The sequence below is a fragment of the Schistocerca serialis genome, chromosome 5 (genome assembly GCF_023864345.2).
Source record: "Schistocerca serialis cubense isolate TAMUIC-IGC-003099 chromosome 5, iqSchSeri2.2, whole genome shotgun sequence".
NCBI lineage: Eukaryota > Metazoa > Arthropoda > Insecta > Orthoptera > Acrididae > Schistocerca > Schistocerca serialis.
In genome coordinates this window covers 550008997-550030070 of record NC_064642.1, presented here as the reverse complement: position 1 = coordinate 550030070, position 21074 = coordinate 550008997, and the positions used below count along the sequence as shown (strand labels likewise).

The 21074-nt window shown below is 38.5% G+C and overlaps 1 protein-coding gene across 3 annotated transcripts in view; it reads right to left on the bottom strand.

The window, feature by feature from the left end:
• The window catches only part of LOC126481080 (uro-adherence factor A), a 150782-nt gene that overhangs the window by 111450 nt on the left and 18258 nt on the right, over positions 1-21074 (bottom strand). For all 3 annotated transcript variants that reach the window (XM_050104568.1, XM_050104567.1, XM_050104570.1), the window contains one exon: positions 18010-19164. In XM_050104568.1, coding sequence (XP_049960525.1) covers positions 18010-19089 — 1080 coding nt within the window. In that variant the 5' untranslated portion in view covers positions 19090-19164. The remainder of the gene's footprint in view (positions 1-18009; positions 19165-21074) is intronic.

Genomic DNA, 21074 nt, shown 5'->3' with positions numbered 1-21074 from the left:
TCTGAATGTGTACTATGAAAGTACGTCTTTTGGCTGCATACCTTAGCATTTTTAAAAGTTTTTCTACATAGCACAGAATTTCATAACTTTTTAATTCAAAATCAATTGCTGGCAGCAGGATTTAATTCGTGAAGCTATATTTGAGAAGGTGGCAGGATGATTGCTTATCTAGTGTTTCTTCCACAGGATCATTAGACAACAAACCTACAAAAATGAGGTGACATATAGCATGAACATAACAGCCACAAGACAAGGCAATAACAGCCACACGACAAAGAAATGCATGTGTGAAACTTAATGGCCACTGCAATGACAAACTCAAAAACTCCAAGAATGTTGTCTTCAGAGCAAAGCAATCTTATGTTTCACTACTGATACATTTAACTCACTTCATTAACAATAAAAATTATAGTGAAACATTATTTTGAAAATAATGTTATTAGTATGATGATTTAACCAACAATGATGTTTCCAAGATGCTTAATTAATTGAATATTTATCTGACAAATGTCAGAAACTTTAAAACAAATATGACTTCCAATGAACTAGTCTGATTTAATTTAAGAAGTAAAAGCAAAGGTATTTTGCATTTGTATCACAGAGAGTTAAAATGTGTTGATATATACAAAAGTAGATGTAGCATTAAAAAAAACTTAGAGATGAGCTGTTATATGAAAACTATATTCTGTATATTCGGATTTCAATGTTCTTCAGGAATATTACTTAAAGCTAGTGAAAGGCAATAAAAGGATGTCTGGGAGCTGTTGGAAGACAGAAGCCGAAAATCAGTGAAAACAAGAGGGAGAACATAGTGCATAAAAAGCACATAGTTAATGATTATGTGAAAATATCTGATGCTGCAAGTGAGAGTGTTTGGGCAAAACTCAGCATAAAGGATGGCCTGCCCCCTCCATCCTCAAATGTAGCCAAACACTTTTGAGAAAACCTCAGCTCTCACAAGTATGCATAGAACAGATTGTTCAGAAGTCTCTTCATAATGGAAATGTATTAGATCTAGTGGCAACAAACAAATCTGAAATTTGGCCAAACTCCGCACACATATGAAGAGTGAAAGTGGTGAATGCTCTAAACACCAAATCTCACATTTGTCAGTAGGGGGTAAAAATGAATGAATTTTTTTCTACATAACTTATTTTATCCCAAAAATTGAGAAACTATTCTGATATCACAAAATTATGCTGCCCACACTAGCACCGCAAAAAATTAGACAAATTAGAAAATAAATAATTTATTAAGAATGTTCTAAATGCCATACCAGCAAACTGATTAGTTTTAAGTGCCAAAAAGAAAGTTTTTATTCCAAGTGCCATTAATACACAAGTACTACTTTTTTCACAAGCTGCAACATCGTCCCGAAAAAACACAGTGACCCGTACATGTAATAAGTTTCCTTTAATTTACATCTATGGTCAAAATCTTTTCGAGTAACACATTACCGGTTTCGACCTTTAATGACCATCATCAGATCTGTTTCATAACAACAAAGACTTTGTTTTTATGAAACAGATCTGATGATGGTCATTAAAGACTGAAGCCGGTAATCTGTTACACAAAAAGATTGTGATCATAGATGTAAATTAAAGGAAACTTATTACTACTTTTTTCTTATAATACAATTACAGAAAAAAGGAAAAATATTTTAAACAGTAAAAATGTACAAATAAATTACAGGAATGCAGTCAGAGGACATAGTCAATAGCTGCAAATATTTATACAGAAGCACACTCTGTCACTTCAAGGCAAAAGTTCAGCAAGTAAGAGCTGTGCCAGGAATTTAAAATCTCACTTTGTAAAGCAATTCCGAAGAGATTAAACACACACACACACACACAGTATTTAGCATCATAACACATCCAAAGATGACTGGCATCAGAAATTATCAATGCTGAAAACTAATAACCAATGGGTCAGTGTTGTTTTTTGACAAGGGAGAGAGCAGGATTCCACACAGAACTTAAACAAAAACCTCCTTCTTTTTGTATATATGGTTACTAAAACAATAGAAACTCCAGCAGGAATATCAACACTGTAGGAAAATGACATATTACCATAAAGAAGACATATTAAGTTGCAGACAGGCACAATTAAAGGATACTTTCATAAAGAATCCAACCTGAGACGCTGGAGTTGGCAGTCGTGTGCATGAGGTGTGCTTGTTTGTGTATATGAATGGTGTGTTTCTCTCTTTTATTGATGAAAGTTTTGGCCGTAAGTTTTATATAAGTGCCTTTTAAATGTGCCTGTCTGCAACTTAATGCGTCTTCTTTACAGTAAGCAGAAATCTGTCTTTTCCCACATTGTTCATAAGGTTACTTAATAATTTAATGTTTCCATACGATGACCAGAGCCAAGACAATGTTCTGCAATAGTAGATTCACTCAGCTGTTGTAAGTGTGGTGCAACACTTGTGCTGAGTACACGAGTCTTCTACAGTTCTTATAACCTGACCATTATATGGAACATGCCACAAATGCAAGGAATACAGTAAACACCAATCTTATGGAAATCAAGATTATCCTTGCAGAACCTAAAAGGACCTTAATCTTAGATGGTTTTCAAAAAATACATTTAACATCATATTTCTGCAAAATCTGAATATTCCTGTTAGAAATGCCCCTGCATAAGGCAAAAAAGCCATAGAATTTTGTGCCACCTTGGTGTTACTATCACTCATACCGTGCACAGTTGGTCAATAACACAATACATGTCTGATTTGTCTTTCACTATAATCATTCTTACAAAAAGTGACTCAAGCTCTCAGGGTCTGGGATAATGTGGGGCCTGTGAACCAAGGAACAAAATACTCTTTCAGGCTGAGCCAGATGGTGACAACAATCAGCCTGAGCCAGATGGTGACAACTATCAGCCTGTAGATACAAGTCAGTCCGAGTAGGCTTCCTATAAATGGCAGGTCCCAATGTACCATCAACCTTCCTCCTGACCACCACATCAAGGAAAGGAAAGGGATCATTCTTTTCCACCTCCAACATGAAAAAAATATCCAGGTGTATTTAATTCAAGTGTTCTAAAAAGTCATTCAAATTCTAACTGCCATGAGGCCGAAAAACAAAAGTCTCGTCTACATATCCGAAGTACGCGCAGTTTTTGAAGCTGTCAATGCCAAGGCATGTTCCTCGAAGTCTTCCATAAAAAAATTGGGAATAATATGTGACAACGGGCTTCCCACCACAATTCCATCTATCTGTTCATAGTACTGGTAGTAAGTGGAAGTCAACACATGCTGAAATAAGTTCAGTAGTACAACACCACACCTAGGCTCAATTAACTGTAATGAATCAGAAAGAAGAACATGAGTGAAGAGAGAGAGACCACATCAAAGCTTACTAGAATATCAGGGTCATTCATACGCATTCCCTATAATCGATGTAAGAAATCTGCCAAGTTCTTAATGTAATGCTCAGACTGACCTAATAGTGGGCTCATCAGAGTAGCAAGGTGTTTTGCTACATGACATATTTGAGCACTAATATTACTCACAATAAGCCTATGAAGAACAACTTCCTTGTGGATCTTCGGAAGGCCAGATAAACTAGGGAAAACAGCACAATAAGAATTAAGAGTCTTGATACTCTCCTGTTAAAAAAAGACTTTTCTTCAGAAGGTTGTTAGTTTTTCTCTCCACACTTTTAGTGGGGTCAGCTACAATCCTGTAATATGCTGAATCGGACAGTAAGCACTGCATCTTCTGAACGTAATCCTGCTTGTCCAAAACAACTGCAGCATTGCCTTTGCCCACAGGTAAAATAAAAACATCCAAATCAACTTTAAGTCAATGTAAAGCAGCCTTTTCAGTTGCTGTTACATTACTCTTGGATGGATATGACCCAGTCAACACACGGCATGTCTCCCACCTAGCCTTCTCTGCAACATCAGGAATTAGTTTAAAAATAGCCTGCTCAACAGAGCTAATAAAACAAACCACAGACCAAGCTTGGATGCTGGTGTAAAATTTACACCTTTCCCTAGCATGGATAAAGCTGTGTGTCAAATGAGATTTATCACAGATCGTTGAGATACAGTATTAGACTCCAAGCCACAGAAACATTCAAACTTCACCAAACACCAGGCAGTTACAGCACCTAATTCCCATCAGACTGCAATCATGAAGCAACATCCAGCAAATCTCAAGAAAAAGCTGAAATTTTTGAAGCAGTTATTAAATGTAGCTGAATGAAGTCCTTGGGGAAAAAATCCAATTGTCGACAAGTGTAATGGATACCTTCACAAACAAGAGCTAGGCCAGTGCATTGTTTGATGCTATTGATGGCAGGAGAATTAATATGATGCATAACTGGCAAACACTTGAACAATAGCTTGATCATGACACCTCCAGAAAAACTATAATTCACATTGCCCTTTTACTCTACTACTGCGGGGTTTATCCAACATTTGCAAGCAACAAGACATTTACTTCCACAGAGGTAAACAGTGTGAGACCTGAGAATGTATTCAGTACCATGAGCAAACAGATGGAGTTGCAATTGGAAGCCATTTGTTACCTGTTATTGCCAATTTGTTTATGGAAGACTTTGAGGAAAATGGTTTGAAGTCACTGGCTTTGAAAACTGCAGGTTTTTCAGATACGTACGGGATACTTTTGTTGTATGGCCTCAAGGCAGTTAGAATTTTAACAACTTTTTAAAACATCTGAATTCAATCCACCTGCATACTTATTTCATGATGGAGGTGAAAAGGATAGCTCCCTTCCCTTCATTGATGTAATGGTCAGGAGGAAGGTTGCTGCTACATTGGAACCTGCCATTTACAAGAAGCCTACTCACACCAACTTGCATCTACAGCTTGACAGCTGTCACCACCTGGCTCAGCACGATGGTGTACTTTATACCTGTGTTCACCGGACGCACATTATCTCGGACCCTGAGAGTTTGTCAGTTGAGTTAGCTCACCTTGAGATCACCTTTCATCGGAATGATTACAGTGGAAGGCAGATCAAATGAGCATCGCACTAGTGACCAGCTGTGCACCAGGCGAGTGACAGTACTACTGAGGTGGCACCAAAGTCTATGGCTTCTTTGCCTTACACAGGGAGTATTTCTAACAGGAATATTCATATTTTGCAGAAATATGTGAAATGTATTTTTCGATTATCATCTAAGATTAAGGTCCTTTTAGGTTCCATAAAGGATGATCTTGGTTTGCATAAGATGGGTGTCTACTGTATTCCTTGCAGTTGTGGCATGTCATATAAGGACTGCAGAGGACTGGTGTACTGAATATAAGTGTTGTCCACACTTACAACAGCCAAATAAATCTGCTATTGCAGAACATTGTCTTGGCACTGATCATCCTAGGATATATAACAACATGGTAATTCTGGCATGCACTTCCAGCTACAGGGATGGTGCTATTAAATTAGAAAGTAACCTTATGAACAGAGGTGGGGGTTTTGTTCAAATTTTGCGTGGAATCCTGCTCTCTCATTTGTCAAAAAACAAAGGGGCAGACTTAATGCTAACTCACCCATTGGTTATTAATTTTCACTATTTATAATTTCTGATGTCGCTCACCTCTGGTTGTGAGATGGTGCACAGCACTTACTTGCTGCAGTTTTGCCTTGAAGTGACAATGTGTGCAACTGTTGAAATACTAGCGATTGTTGACAATGTCACCCGGCTGCATTCCTGTAAGTTATCTGAACATTGCATATACCAGGAGAAACTTGGGTCTCACAGTACAAATGTTGTCAACAAAACCTTTCTTGAGAAGAGAATAATAAAATTAAATTCATGGAAAAAATCTCTCAGTATTGACTTCTGTTTCTTACACACATCCATTCCTGCAATCAGATGCTGGAAAGTTTACTGTAAAATTCCCTGAGCTGTTGAGGAAGAAATGGCATAATCACCAACAGATATTTCTAAAATGTGGCTGATCTTTTATATGAAGAATGGCATAACATAGATCTGCCATGGTCTTTCTTCTTTTGAACACACTGACACTCTTCTGTTCCTCTGTTTTGAGTATAAGAATGTTTAATAGTTATTTGAGGCGGATGGGTATGAGACATTTTGATTGTACTACATTTGGAGATCTTACTTGACTGCATTGACGACAATGTTTCAGCAGCATTTCTAAAAACAAAAGAAGTCAATTTTATGCATTGGGAATGACATTAGAAACTTCCGACAGAAACATTGCTTGGGACAAAGACAGTGCACCGTCTCGTAATGAATGCTTGAAACATTTTCTCCATGATTTAACACTTAAAATATGTCTAGCAATATGCAACAGAGTACTGAGGACAGAATGGCACTGAAACTAATTTTTGAAACAAATTCCACTCTTCATATTTACCTAGCAGAACAGTTTTTGTTGGGGGGTATACACTATAGTCTACACACTGTAGGGAAGCAGCAACTTTTGCATAATAAGTGTAAAACACAGCATAAACCTACACGTAAAAAATGCAAAAAGAAAAACATTTGGCTGTCAAAAGGGAAATTTGTGAAGCCTTCAAGGACTACTATAGCAGAACTTTTCAAAAGACCTTTCAAAAATACAAACGAAATTATGGTCAGATGTAGGGGCTATCTGTGGCACCTAAGTTGTTGTCCAGAGGCTCATGTGTGATGTAGGAACTGAAACTGAGAATAACAAAGCTCCAGCATAAATACTGAACTCCATTTTCAAATGTAACTTCAGAAAGGAACGTCCACAGGTACTGCCCCAGTTCAATCTCGCGCACCACCACACAGCTGAATGGTATAGGTATTAGTGACAGCAGCACTCAGAAACAGCTGAAATTGCTAAAATAGAACACAGCTCCAGAGCCTGAACAAATCCCTGTAAGATTCTATACAGAATTCGCAGATTTGTTGCTCCTCTTTTAACTAAAATATACCATAAAGCCCACAAACATAAAATTTGGTTGCTAATTAGAAAAAGCACAGGTCACACCCATCTACAATAACGGTGTGATGGCTACCATTCCTAAAAAAAACTGTTGAATGAATACCTGTCATTAAAGTTCATATAATTTCTGTTGTTATAATCTGTCCTGGGTGAACCACCACCTTAAGTGGCTTAAAGTAAAAATCCCCTGAAAAAATTAATTTACCAGCACAAAAAACATAGCTAGTGCCTTGGAATATGCATCTGATTGCTTTCGATAATGTTCCACCACTCCCAGCACCGAAAACCACCAAAGAGTACTACATGACAAAACAATGCTAAAGTAACTGTCTCAGATTAATGCAGCGATAAATAACTGCACACTGTACTAAATTACTGGAAAAAAATTAGAGTATTTTCAGTTCAGTTCACATTGTAAAGGAAATGACACAATGGTGAGAACAAAACAGAATACATTCTTGAAATGATACTACCAGCACTGCGCCAGCCATTAAACTTTTTAAGAGTCTTTTAAAATAAGAATGCAAACTGCTATAGCTCAAGCCTGGTGGAAGTACAAACATATCAGTCTAAAATGGATAAAATGCAAAGACTGACTGGTATAATCAGATTCTTGTTTCTGCATGGCAACAGCAGGTTGTGGACTCTATGCCTTCTGGCCCATTGTCCTACCCTCCACCGCACACACATAAGTCTTCGGAATATTGAATTCCCTGGAACAAAGCTGGGTGGCAGCTTGGAAGTTCTTTGCTGACCACATAAAACACACATTTTCAAAAATCATTTATTTGAACTTAATATTTTAGGAAGGAATATAAAACTGTGTATATCTGGACTGTTACAAGGGTAGCAGACACAATACACAAAAATACCATTCAATGTCCTTGATATTCATTTGCTGCAGAATCTTAGAACATATTCTAAATTCAAAAATAAACAGGACCTCAAACAGAATGATCTCATTTATGCCAACCAGCATGGATTCAAAAATCATCAGTCATTGTTGTTTCTGTGGTCCTCAGTCCTGAGACTGGTTTGATGCTGCTCTCCATGCTACCCTATCCTGTGCAAGCTTCTTCATCTCCCAGTACTTACTGCATCCTACATCCCTCTGAATCTGCTTAGTGTATTCATCTCTTGGTCTCCCTCTACGATTTTTACCCTCCACGCTGCCCTCCAATGCTAAATTTGTGATCCCTTGATGCCTCAGAACATGTCCTACCAACCGGTCCCTTCTTCTTGTCAAGTTGTGCCACAAACTCCTCTTCTCCCCAATTCTATTCAATACCTCCTCATTAGTTATGTGATCCACACATCTAATCTTCAGCATTCTTCTGTAGCACCACATTTCAAAAGCTTCTATTCTCTTCTTGTACCAACTATTTATAGTCCATGTTTCACTTCCATACATGGCTACACTCCATACAAATGCTTTCAGAAACAACTTCCTGACACTTCAATCCATACTCGATGTTAACAAATTTCTCTTCTTCAGAAACGTTTTCCTTGCCATTGCCAGTCTACATTTTATATCCTCTCTCCTTCGACCATCATCAAGTTATTTTGCTCCCCAAAATAGCAAAACTCCTTTACTACTTTAAGTGTCTCATTTCCTAATCTAATTCCCTCAGCATCACCCAACTTAATTCGAATACATTTCATTATCCTCGTTTTGCTTTTGTTGATGTTCATCTTATATCCTGCTTACAAGACACTGTCCATTCCGTTCAACTGCTCTTCCAAGTCCTTTGCTGTCTCTGACAGAATTACAATGTCAACGGCGAACCTAAAAGTTTTTATTTCTTCTCCATGGATACCTACTCAGAACTTTTCTTTTGTTTCCTTTACTGCTTGCTCAATATACAGATTGAATAGCATCGGGTAGAGTCTACAACCCTGTCTCACTCCCTTCCCAACCACTGCTTCCATTTCATGTCCCTTGACTCTTATAACTGCCATCTGCTTTCTGTACAAATTGTAAATAGCCTTTCGCTCCCTGTATTTTACCCCTGCCATCTTTAGAATTTGAAAGAGAGTATTCCAGTCAACATTGTCAAAAGCTTTCTCTAAGTCTACAAATGCTAGAAATGTAGGTTTGCCTTTCCTTAATCTTTCTTCTAAGATAAGTCGTAGGGTCAGTATTGCCTCACGTGTCCCAACATTTCTACGGAATCCAAACTGATCTTCCCCGAGGTCGGCTTCTACTAGATTTTCCATTCGTCTGTAAAGAATTCGCGTTGGCATTTTGCAGCTGACTACTACCATAGTTTGCAAAAAAGATATCCACATGAAATACTGAGCTACAGGCCCATACATATAATATCAGTGCTAGCTAATGATAGAGTAGGTAATGAAAGATCAGCTTTTAGGTTGTTTTGAAGGAAATAACCTATTATGATATGCAACATGGCATGACTTACTTACAAATATATATCTGGGTTCTGTAGACAAGGAGTCTATTAGCATTGCTATTCTGTCACCTTAGTAAGGCATTCAGTTGTATTCCACTTAAGGCCTTGATCAGCAAGCTAAAATCATATGGTATTCTACAAACTCTTGAATACTACCTGAACAACAGACAACAGATTTTATCAGTGAAAGCAACATACTAAGGCTCACTAGATGGTAGAGTTTCGTCAGGACTGGCCCTCCCAAGGCCGTCAGTAGTTCTAATGGAGTGTTGTCTACTCCTGTGGCCTTGTTTCGACTTAGGTCTTTCAGTGCTCTGTCAAACTCTCCCATTTCATCTTCATCTACATCCTCTTCCATTTCCATAATATTGTCCTCAACTACATCGCCTTTGTATAGACCCTCTACATACTCCTTCCACCATTCTGCTTTCCCTTCTTTGCTTAGAACTGGGTTTCCATCTGAGCTCTTGATATTCACACAAGTGGTTCTCTTCTCTCCAAAGGTCTCTTTAATTTTCCTGTATGGAGTATCTATCTTACCCCTAGTGAGATAAGCCTCTACATCCTTACATTTGTCCTCTAGCTATCCCTGCTTAGCCATTTTGCACTTCTTGTCGATCTCACTTTTGAGACGTTTGTATTACTTTTTGCCTGCTTCATTTACTGCATTTTTATATTTTCTCCTTTCATCAATTAAATTCAATATTTCTTCTGTTACTCAAGGATTTTTACTAGCCCTTGTCTTTTTACCTACTTGATCCTCTGCTGTCTTCACTACTTCATCCCTCAGAGCTACCCATTCTTCTTCTACTGTACTTCTTTCCCCCATTCCTGTCAATTGTTCCCTTATGCTCTCCCTGAAACTCTGCACAATCTCTGGTTTAGTCAGTTTATCCAGGTCCCATCTCCTTAAATTCCCACCTTTTTGCAATTTCTTCAGTTTTAATCTACAGTTCATAACCAACATGCCAACCAGCATGGATTCAAAAATCATTAGACATGCTAAACTTAAATCGCGTATTTTTCATGACATCCTGCAGATCAGACCATCAAGTAAACGCAGTATTTCTTAACTTGTTCTTGACTTGATGCACTTGTCTATAATGAAGAACTACCTGAAAAAAGCTGCACAAATAATCAGTCAGATCTTGATTACTTTAAATGTTCAGAAACTTCAAATTGTGTACTGCACTAAAGGAAAAGTTGTAGTTTCCTATGACTACAATATCAGTGAGTCACAACTGGAATTAGTGAACTCATACAAGTACCTGGTGTAACACTTTGTAGGGACATAAAATGAAAAGATCTCTGTCATAGGTATGGCAGACTTCGGTTCACTGGTAGATGTTGGGAAAATGTAATCAGTTGACAAAGGATATTGCTTACAAAACATTCATGCAACCCATCTGAGAATACTGTTCGAATGTTTGGGAAGTTCGCAAAATAGGACTAACAGGGAATATTTAACATACACAAACAAGGTCAGCAAGAATGGTCAGTCGTTCATTTGATCCCTGGGAGAGCATCATGAAGATACTGAAAAACCTAAACTGGTTATGTAAACCATCCCATGAAAAACTACTTACCAAGTTTCAAGAAACAGCTATAAGCAAGGAAACTTGGAATCTACCACACCCCATATGAATTACTCCTATAGGAACAGTGAAGACAAGATTAGACTAAATACGGTATTTACCAATGAATTTAAACAACCATTCTTCCTGGACTTAATACATGAGTAGAATGGGAAGTAACCCTAATAAGTAGTTCAATAGGAGTACCCTCTGCCATGTACTTCACAGTGGTATGCAGAGCATAGATGTAAACGTAAATCAGGTGCATTCATTGAGGGAACATGTCTTATATCAATCTATGATACACAAATGGGATAAATTTTAAGCATAAATTACCAGCAAACTGTGACATAAGATAGGAGGACAGAAATTCTACCATATCAGATGTGACATACATGATGATCTGAGGTTGATTCTTTGGCTAGCAGAGAGTCTGCTGACAAATGATTAAGGGCAGGCTGTTATTATTCAGGCATGTGATGATGGGAGACAGTGAATATATGAGAATGGAAGTCATGTGAGTTGCAAGTAACTTCAGTTACATGATAAATGAGTCTAAAGGCTGTAAATTCGACTAAATACCTTGGAATTATGATTATGAACAATTTAAATTGGAAAGAACATGTAGAAAATGTTGTGGGAAACGCTAACCAAAAACTGCATTTTATTGACAGAACACTTAGAAAATGTAACAGATCTACAAAAGAGACCAGTTACACTATGTTTGTCTGTCCTCTTTCGGAGTACTGCTGCACAACCTGGGATCCTTACCAGACAGGATTAATGGAGTACATCGAGAAAGTTCAATGAAGAGTATCACATTTTGTATTATCATGAAATAGGGGAAAGAGTGTCACAGACATGATACAGGATTTGGGAATGACACCATTAAAATGAAGGCATTTTTCGTTGCGGTGGAATCTTCTCACGGAATTTAAGTCACCAACTTTCCCCTCCAAATGCAAAAATATTTCGTTGACACCAACCTACATAGGGAGAAACTATCATCATAATAAAATAAGGGCAATCAGAGCTCACAAGGAAAGATATAAGTGTTCATTTTTTCTACACACTGTTTGAGGGTGGAATAACAGAGAATTACTGTGAAGGTGGTTCAATGAACCCTCTGCCAGGCACTTAAGTGTGATTTGCAGAATATTCATGTAGATGTATATGTGTATCCATTCATAACCTTGTCATATGTTAATAGTATTAATAAAACAGTGAATGGCATCCAGATGGCTGACTGACCGTGAAACTAATACAGTGAGCCAGCCACCCTAAAAAACTTGAAAAGCTTTGTAGAGTTAAAATGGGCAGGAGTCCTGATGCCACAAATAACATCAAAAATTTTCCTAATAGTGTTTCATGACCACCTAAAACTGAGGGGAAGTTCCTAAGTAGACCACGCTGCATTCCTGTGGATCCTCGTGCTGCAAGAAATAAGTACCCAACATTGGGCAGTGTCTGATATGAAGGTGAGCCAGGGCCATTTCCGCTCTTCTCAGAGATCAAAAGGAAGTGCACAATGGTTAAATAGATGGTTTGACCAATCGCAGCATGTTATTGGCACCTTCTGGTCACTATCTTTCTTAATTAGCCAACACTTTCTTTGTCACCTGTGACATCACAGCCTTAGAGGGATAACATTACAGCCAGTAGGTGGACAGTAAGGTGAACAGTGGTATTTTCCTGGCAGATAGCTTTCACTGCTCTGCCAGTTTCCCTATTCCCCTCAATTCTCATGTGTCCAGGAATCCAGGAGAAGACCAGCTCTTTCTTCTGCCTGTGTAGAAGATGGATAGTGTCCTGGGCCATCTGAACTATCCTATCTACTAGGAAAATTTTCCAAATAGCCTGCAGAGCACTCAGAGTGTCCGTGGAAGCAAGAAACTTCCCTCTGCAAAGAAGTCGCATTGGTCTCCGGTGCCTTCTTGAATGCCCACAGCTCTATATAGTACACTGAGAAGTGACTTTTGGCTGATTTTAATGATAAAATCTGAGAAGATAAGAGAACACCCAAATTGTCCCCTTGCTTGGAACCATTGATGAAAACCAACATGTGCTTGTGACACTCCAAAAAAATCAGTTAAAAATACTTTTTATAACTGTAGCTGGAGTGGTGATTTGTTGTAATCCATCATATCCAAATTAAGAGTGGGCCTATCAATCACTCACAAAGGTATTTGTTCCATCCCTATTTAAGAACTGATGCACTTGCTACACCAAGTTGCTCAAGATAGTCCTCACTTTGTATACTTGTTGCACCATGAGTAGTTCTCACCAGACGGTAAGAGACAACTCACCAGCTTCTGCACAGAGCCTAGGTATGAGACTTGTTTGGTAGGCTCCTGTAGCCAGTCTAATGCCTGCATGGTATACGTCATCCAATATCTTTAAATAGGAAGATCTAACTGAGCCATAGATTATGCTGCCATAGTCAAGCCATGAGCAGATGAAGGTTCTATAAAATGCCAACAAATTGGACCGATCTGCTCCATAATTATTACTGCCAAGATATTCTAAGATGTTTAGAGCCTTCAGACACCTACATGTCATATCATGGAGGTGTGGCAACCATGTTAACCCCTGATCAAAGATGAGGCCCAAGAACTGCAACAAGGTCTTAAAATCGAAGACAGTCACCCACAGCCAGCATTCTGGGCAAGTAAAGGATTGGCATCAACAATTAAAATAAACACTAACAGTTTTTTTCTGTAGAGAATTTAAAGCCAGTTATATCAACCTAATTCTCCAGCCTCTTAAGGGTCAGCTTTAACTGGTGACCAATATTTGTGAAACTGGAGGAAGAACACAATACTGCAAGGTCGTCCACAAATAAGGAATATTTGACTTGGCTCCTTATTGTGGACGAGATACTACTGATTGCAACAATGAAAAGAGTGGCATTCAGAATGCAAGCCTCAGGAACACCGTTCTGTTGAGGGAATCGGTCGGAGTATGTAACACCAGCTCAGTACCGGAAAAATCACTGAGTGAGGAAGGACTGCAACAAGATGATGAGACACCCACGAAATACCCAGTTATGCAGCTGGCCAACGATACTGTGTTTACAGCTGGTATCATATGCTTTCTCCAGATTGAAGAAGATACCAATAAACTGCTCTTTGGACAGGAATGACTCCTGTATTACACACTCTAATTGGAGGAGATTGTCAAGTGTGAACCTATATTTCCAAACTACAGACTGGAAAAAACTGAGAAATCCCTTGATTTTGAGATTGCACAATAGGTGTTAGTTTATCATCTGCTCATGGATCTATCCTGTACAGCTAGTGAGCACCACAAAATTCCTGTAGTTATCTAAAGACAACCTGCCCTTCCCTGGTTTGAGAAGTGGTATCAGAATTGCCCACCACAATGGATCCAGATAGTAGCCTTCAACCCATATTTTGTTGAAGAGGCATAGGACGACTACTTTTGCCTCCATGGCTGAGTGCCTTTGGATCCCACATTGAATCCTTTTGGGTCCTGGAGCAGTGTCAAGCACAGCAATCAGCACACACCCATAGTTCCCGCAAGAAGAAAAGGTAGTTATATGACTCAGAGTTGTTAGACAAAAAGTCTAGTCTGTGTCTCTCCCTATGTTGGTGGAATCAATAATTGATGTAGTAGATGGAGGGCAAATCCCAAAAGTGTTTCGCCATTGTCTGCACTATTTTCCTTAGTGCTGCTTGGAAGACATCATTGTTCAATATGGCAGATACTCAGCCTGGACTTCTAGTCCCTGATGTCTTCCAAACTGACGCCAATACCTTTCTTGCTAATGTGGAATGTTGAGGGATGTTCAAAAATCTCTCCATACATTTTGTTTCCAGTCTGTGATGACACAATGAGCTTACCAAAATGCTGTGAGATTGTCTCCACTTGGTCTGCTTCTGAACTGATGTAACGCAGCACATCTGTCTCGAATTGCCATCTGACATTCCTTCTAGGTTGGGTAGAAGATAAAGGAATGGGGAAATCAGCAGCATGGTGCATCACATTCAGGATGTGGTCCACCATCTCCTGGGTGCTGTCACAGAGTTGGAATACTCAGCAGTACAGTGGTCAGTTTGCTCTGATGAACATCTTTTTAGGTGGCCGCTGTTCAGGCATTTTAGATGCAGCTAGGTGAAGCCAATGAGAAATTGGTCACTTGAGCATCAATCATTATCCATTTCCCACATAATGGTATCTGCATGGGCAGGAGAGCATTGGGTAAGCTCTTTACCAGAGATTAAGCAAGCAGTCACGCAGAAGTATGTCATTTCACCAATATTACATATGCAGATAACCTCTGACACCAATAGCCTCTCAGCTGCGCAACCTCTGGAGCAAACGGTAGAAGAGCCCAAGAGCACATGGTGTGCACTCATGACACCAATTAACAAGGATGGGCAGGGGAGTTATCACATGAGATCAGTAAGTGTCACACCATCAAAGGGTTCCTGCAGTGAAATTTACACATAGCATTCTATTAGTTGAGATGTTGCATAAACTGCTACTGCAACACCTTATAACACTGTGGCGAGGGTGATGGGCAAGTAGTTGTGAGCTTTGTCAATGAACACGGCTACATCACCCTTTCCTTACTCACAATTTAGGTCATCCTTCCCTTGAAGGTTAAATACTACCAACAATGGAATATCTGTGGCCTTGAAGTATGTCTCCTGGAGGCATATGCACACAGACTTCTCTTCTACCAGGAGTCTTACACTGAGATGAGAAAAGTCATTGGATACCTACTAATATTGTGTCGGACCACCTTTTGCCTGGCGTAGTGTAGTAACTCAACATCGTTTGGACTGAACAAGTCATTGGAAGCCTCCTGCATAAATATTAAGACATGCTGCTCTATAGTTGAGCACAATTACGAGTGTTGCTGGTACAGGGTTTTGTGCACGAACTACCTGTTCAATTTTGTGTCATAAATGTTCGATGGGATTCATGTCTGACAATCTGGATACCCAAATCATTCACTTGAACTGCCCAGAATGTTCTTCAACCAATCGCGAACAACTGTGGCCCAGTGACATAGCACATTGTCATCCATAAAAATTCCATCATTGTTTGGAAATATGACATCCATGAATGGTTGCAAATGGTCTCCAAGTAGCTGAACATAACCATTTCCAGCCAATGGCCAGTTCAGCTGGACCACAGAACCCAGTCCATTACATGTAAACACAGCCCACACCATTATGGAGCCACCACCAGCTTGTACAGTGTCTTGTTGACAACTCGGGTCCATGGCTTTGTGGGGTCTGTGTCACAATCAAACCAAGCCATCAGCTCTTACCAAATGAAATTGACACTGATCTGACTAGGCCATGATTTCCCACTCACTTGGGGTCCAACCAATATGGTCACAAGCCCAGGAGAGGCACTACAGGTGATGTTGTGCTGTCAGCAAAGGCACTCGCATCGGTAGTCTGCTGCCATAGCCTTCTGGTGCCACATTTTGCCACACTGTCCTAGTGAATAAGTTTGTCATACCTCACACATCAATTTCTGCAGTTATTTCATGCAGTGCTGCTTGCCTGTTAACACTGACACGTCTATGCGAAGGCCGCTGCTCTCAGTCGTTAACTGAAGACCATCAGCCACTGCATTGTCTGTGGTGAGAGGTAATGCCTGAAATGCAGTATTCTCGGCACACTCTTGACATTGTGGATTGTGGAGTACTGAATTCCCTAATGATTTCCAAAATGAAATGTCCCTTGCATCTAACTCCAACTAACATTCCATGTTCAAAGTCTGTTAATTCCTACTGTGAGGCCATAATCATGTCAGAAACCTTTTCACATGAATCACCTGAGTATAAATGACAGCTTCACCAACCCACTGCCCTTTTATAGCATGTGCACACGATACTACCATCATCTGTGTATGTGCATATTGCTATTCCATGACTTCCGTCACCTCAGTATAATTTCTCTGAATGTGACCTACAACTGTCAACATTCCATCGAAGGATGGGAGCCATTTTAACCACTGGATTTATGTACTGTTAAATCCTGCAGCCTAGGATGGGAGTTCAAAATGCTAGAGGAGGAATAGTTAGGCTTGGCAGGTCATCCAAATATATCTAGGTACATTGAACAGCCTTCCCCATCAGATGTTACTGAAGCACTACAGTTAAAGGGTTTGACATTGTGCTTTTTAGATCAGCTGTTACTGGACATTGGTTTCCCTTTGTGCGGGCAGTGTGATAAAGCAGATGTAGATATCTTGCAACAAGACATTAGTTTTTGGAGCAAAGCTAATAATTGCAGCAGTGCCTTGACAAGTGCAGCTACGAGCACAGGTGGATGTGCTGGCATCTACACTGGCAGTTAGTGTCGAGCAATCAGACCTGGCTGCTGGTTGCTGCACGACGGCAGATGTGCTTTGAGGCACCAGATTTTCCAACTGGTTGCTTATGAGGGTAAAGAATGAGGCTGCAAACATTGAAGGTTGCATAGTCTTGTAAATCTTTTTAGTTTCCATGTATGGTAACTGGCTTCTGATCTAAAATTCCTGAATTTTCTGTTCCTGTACATAGACAGTAAATTCCTTTGACCAGACTGGCTATGTACCTAAGCAATTAATACCTAGTGAGCATGGATCATGAGTATCTAAACCATTACTTCCACCACAGGTTGGCTTCCCTTTGCGTGCTGGGACAGTGTGCCCAAATCTCTGGCATTGAAAGCAGTACACTGAACTGGGGACATACAAGCAGACTCTATGGTGTAACAAACCAGCCTCGGTGAATTCAGATAATGTGGGTGAATCAAAGGTGACAACAAAACATAATTTATTTTAACTGTTAAAAGTACACAAAATGCCAAATACTGTAATGTAGTCATGCTGCAGTCTGATCTACACCTGTTTATAAAACAAACAAACACCAATCCCGAAGATATGCTACAAGCTATAATAGGATAATTGTTGTATTTCATACGTACATCTTTTAAAAAAAATATTTTCTATGTGAGAGAATAAAATGAATGTAATATTCTCAACTAAACACTTTGGTGAAGTATACCTGAATAATATGTTTCGAATTCATACACTGAAAATTAATTGAAAATAAAATCAAATGCTTAAATCCTAGAACTCACCTTTATACACTGTAGAATGTCAATTTGTATGGGATCACGTTTCTTTGGTAACTTTCCTATTTTCTTCAGGGAACCTTTAGGATTTAGTTTACTTGGAACACAAAATTTCTTTCCCACCTTGTTTATCATTTCTTCATTAACAACAGGGTGAGTCTCTGATATTTTCGTACACTTTCCCATGTTGTTAGTAGCCTTATCTTGCACCCTTGATTTTTCACTTTCAGACTGCATTGATGAATTTTGGCAAGTCATTACAGGAAATCTGTCATTACGTTTCAATACATTTAATGCTGGAAATTCTTCAGAATTGAGTAATGATCTCTTATTTTCACTTTGCAAAGATCCAGAATCCGTCAAAATTTTGTGGAATGTGTTGTGATCAATAACCTGAATCCTTTGTCCCTTTGGGTACTGAAGATTCTTTTTGTATTCAAGCTCACGTTGCTTTCTTTTTTCATCTTTGGCAAGTTTCTTAACTATCTTCCTTCTCTCCTTCTTCTTGTCTACAGAACTACCAGTGGAGGAATCAGCAGTGGTGTTTAATGGCAATGACTCAGATGTTTCATACATTTCTGTTGTCGTTTGAAATTTGCAGTTATTCTCTTCAGCATTTTTGGTTTCATAAGGTACGTGACTGTTCAACTGGCCAGTATTTTCCTCTTTTCCTTTTGGGAGATTTTTGGTAGTATGTTCTTTGAGGGATTCTTGGCTATATTGGTTTTTTTGTCTTATTGTTTTCTTTGTATAGCTTATGTCGGAGAGCTCAGACTGAGTACGTTCCACATGTCCACAAGACGAAATAGGTGAATCAGGTTCGTCCTGGTGTGATGCTTCCTTGGAAACAATGCAGGAAGATGTCTGAAGACATGATTTTTCTGTTTTAATGGGCAATTTGTGGTTATGCTCTATATCAGAAATATTGTCTGGTGACTTCAGTGGATTTTTGATCTGTGTATGCATACTGTCCTTCTCTTTCTTTGGGCTGTCAGGGTTTTCAATCTGAGTGCTGTTCTGTACAGGACCAGAAAGTTCAGTTGTTTTGGATAAATGTCTTGCATTTCCTTTTTTTGGAGAACTCATGTTGCATTCACATTCCCCTCAGTCACAAAACAGAACCAAAGTAAAACTAATGCATATCTGGATGTGATGATAAATCTGTGAAAAAAATTGAAAAAATCCATATTAAACATTATTTAATAAGTACTGTGCAACAATAAAAGGTTGTTTGATATGTAAAACAAAATCTCTAAATGTGATGAACTACAATGAAACAAACAGAATTATTCTTAAAATAAACAAATTTAAGTTATTGCTAGCAATACACTGCAGTATTTCCTGTGGGACTATCAACAATATCTGTTTATTATATGTACAACTACATCTAAATTTAAGACATTTATTTGTATTTGTATATATAAGAAAATTTTACATTAATATTGTGCTATATTGCTCTGTGTCCACTAGTTCATCAAATTAACAGCAAATTAATATTAGAAAGTGGCCAGTACAAAATGGAAGGAACTGAAAGTGTGAATATCTACTAGCAACAAACATAAACATTTACAAAATTTGGAAGCTAATGATGAATGAAGACTAACAGCCTTACTTGTTTCTAAGACTTTCATACTGGGAATCACAATGTATAAAATCGTAATGTTTCTCACATAATGAGATGTAAAATACAATTTTAACTGTCTTATAGAATAGATATGAGGAAATTTTGGGCACTAACAAACTATGGGAACTGCTTCAATGACCACCGAGAAAAATGCAGTAGATGTAAGGCCTCACGCCAATGTTCTTCAATTGTATTTTGGAAAAGATGATAAGGGAAGGAATTTTAGACTTCAAGAAATCAGAATGGGATATAAGAACTTGAATGTCAAACTCAATTGTCTAGACTCTGCAGATGAGTTAGTAATATCTTCAAAATTATCAATACAGCACCTGAGTAAATCACTGTTGAAATAGATGGTAGGAAAGGCTCGATAATAAATTTCATTTTAGAAGACGATTAGGTAACACACATTAAAAATACTCCAAAATTCCTCAGCACAAGACACGGTAGAGTCAAAAAAGGAATAAATATAAGTAATTAGGAGCATTAATATAGCCAAATAATCTACACAAAGGAGGAAAAAAAAACCAGAGCCCAGAAAGTGGAAGTGGCTTATCAATTCATGAAGGACATTTACAGTAATAAAATTACTTTAAGTAAAAACAAAAATCCAATACTACAGCACTGTCATGAAGCCAGAGTCCCTTTATGCACTGGAATTTAAGACTTTAGCAACAGTGTAAAATCTGAAGAGTTGGAGAAAAGAGAAAGGAAGGTATTACAGTAAATACTCAGTCCAAAAAAAGTTGGGAGTATGTGGCCACAAAAAGGTAACGAAGAAATCTACACCCAAATGGTAAAAGTATCAGATGCTTTCAGAAAAAGCAGAATTTCATTTTATGGTCACCTGGCTCAAATAAATCTGGAAAGACTGACTAAAATAATATCTGAACATTTTGACAAAAATCCCAAAACGCAAATCAGTAGTTTGGGGGAAGTAAAAAAGGACTTAGCAGAAATTAATGTTATGAAAGCAGAAATTCTATACAGGCCCACTTTTCGAAACAAGATTAGGAAGTTCAGGGGTTTTCAGGAAAAGGTCAGAAAGCACATCACTATATGGACAGATGAAAGAAGATGGTCAACATCAAGGAAAGAAAAATTAGTTTCATAACTGTTGGTGCACCAGATAAAATATATGATGTTTAAGTCACTGTGGTACTCATTTAAACTAGAAAGGGTTGGTATTGTTTGTTGAACACAGTCACATTCACTTATGAACTAATTCTAAGTTGGAATTTTGAGAGACATTACATGAATGTTGAAACAAAAGAAATAAGGATAACAATCTGAGCAACTTTAGTACAGTATTTGGCAATCACTACAGCTTCAGATTGTCAATGATACATCTTGCAGGACATAAGCTACACTGGCATAAATGCTGCTCTTTTGCTGAATTCTACAGTCACAAAAGGTTAATGTCATGGAATAACCTAATTTCTGCAAA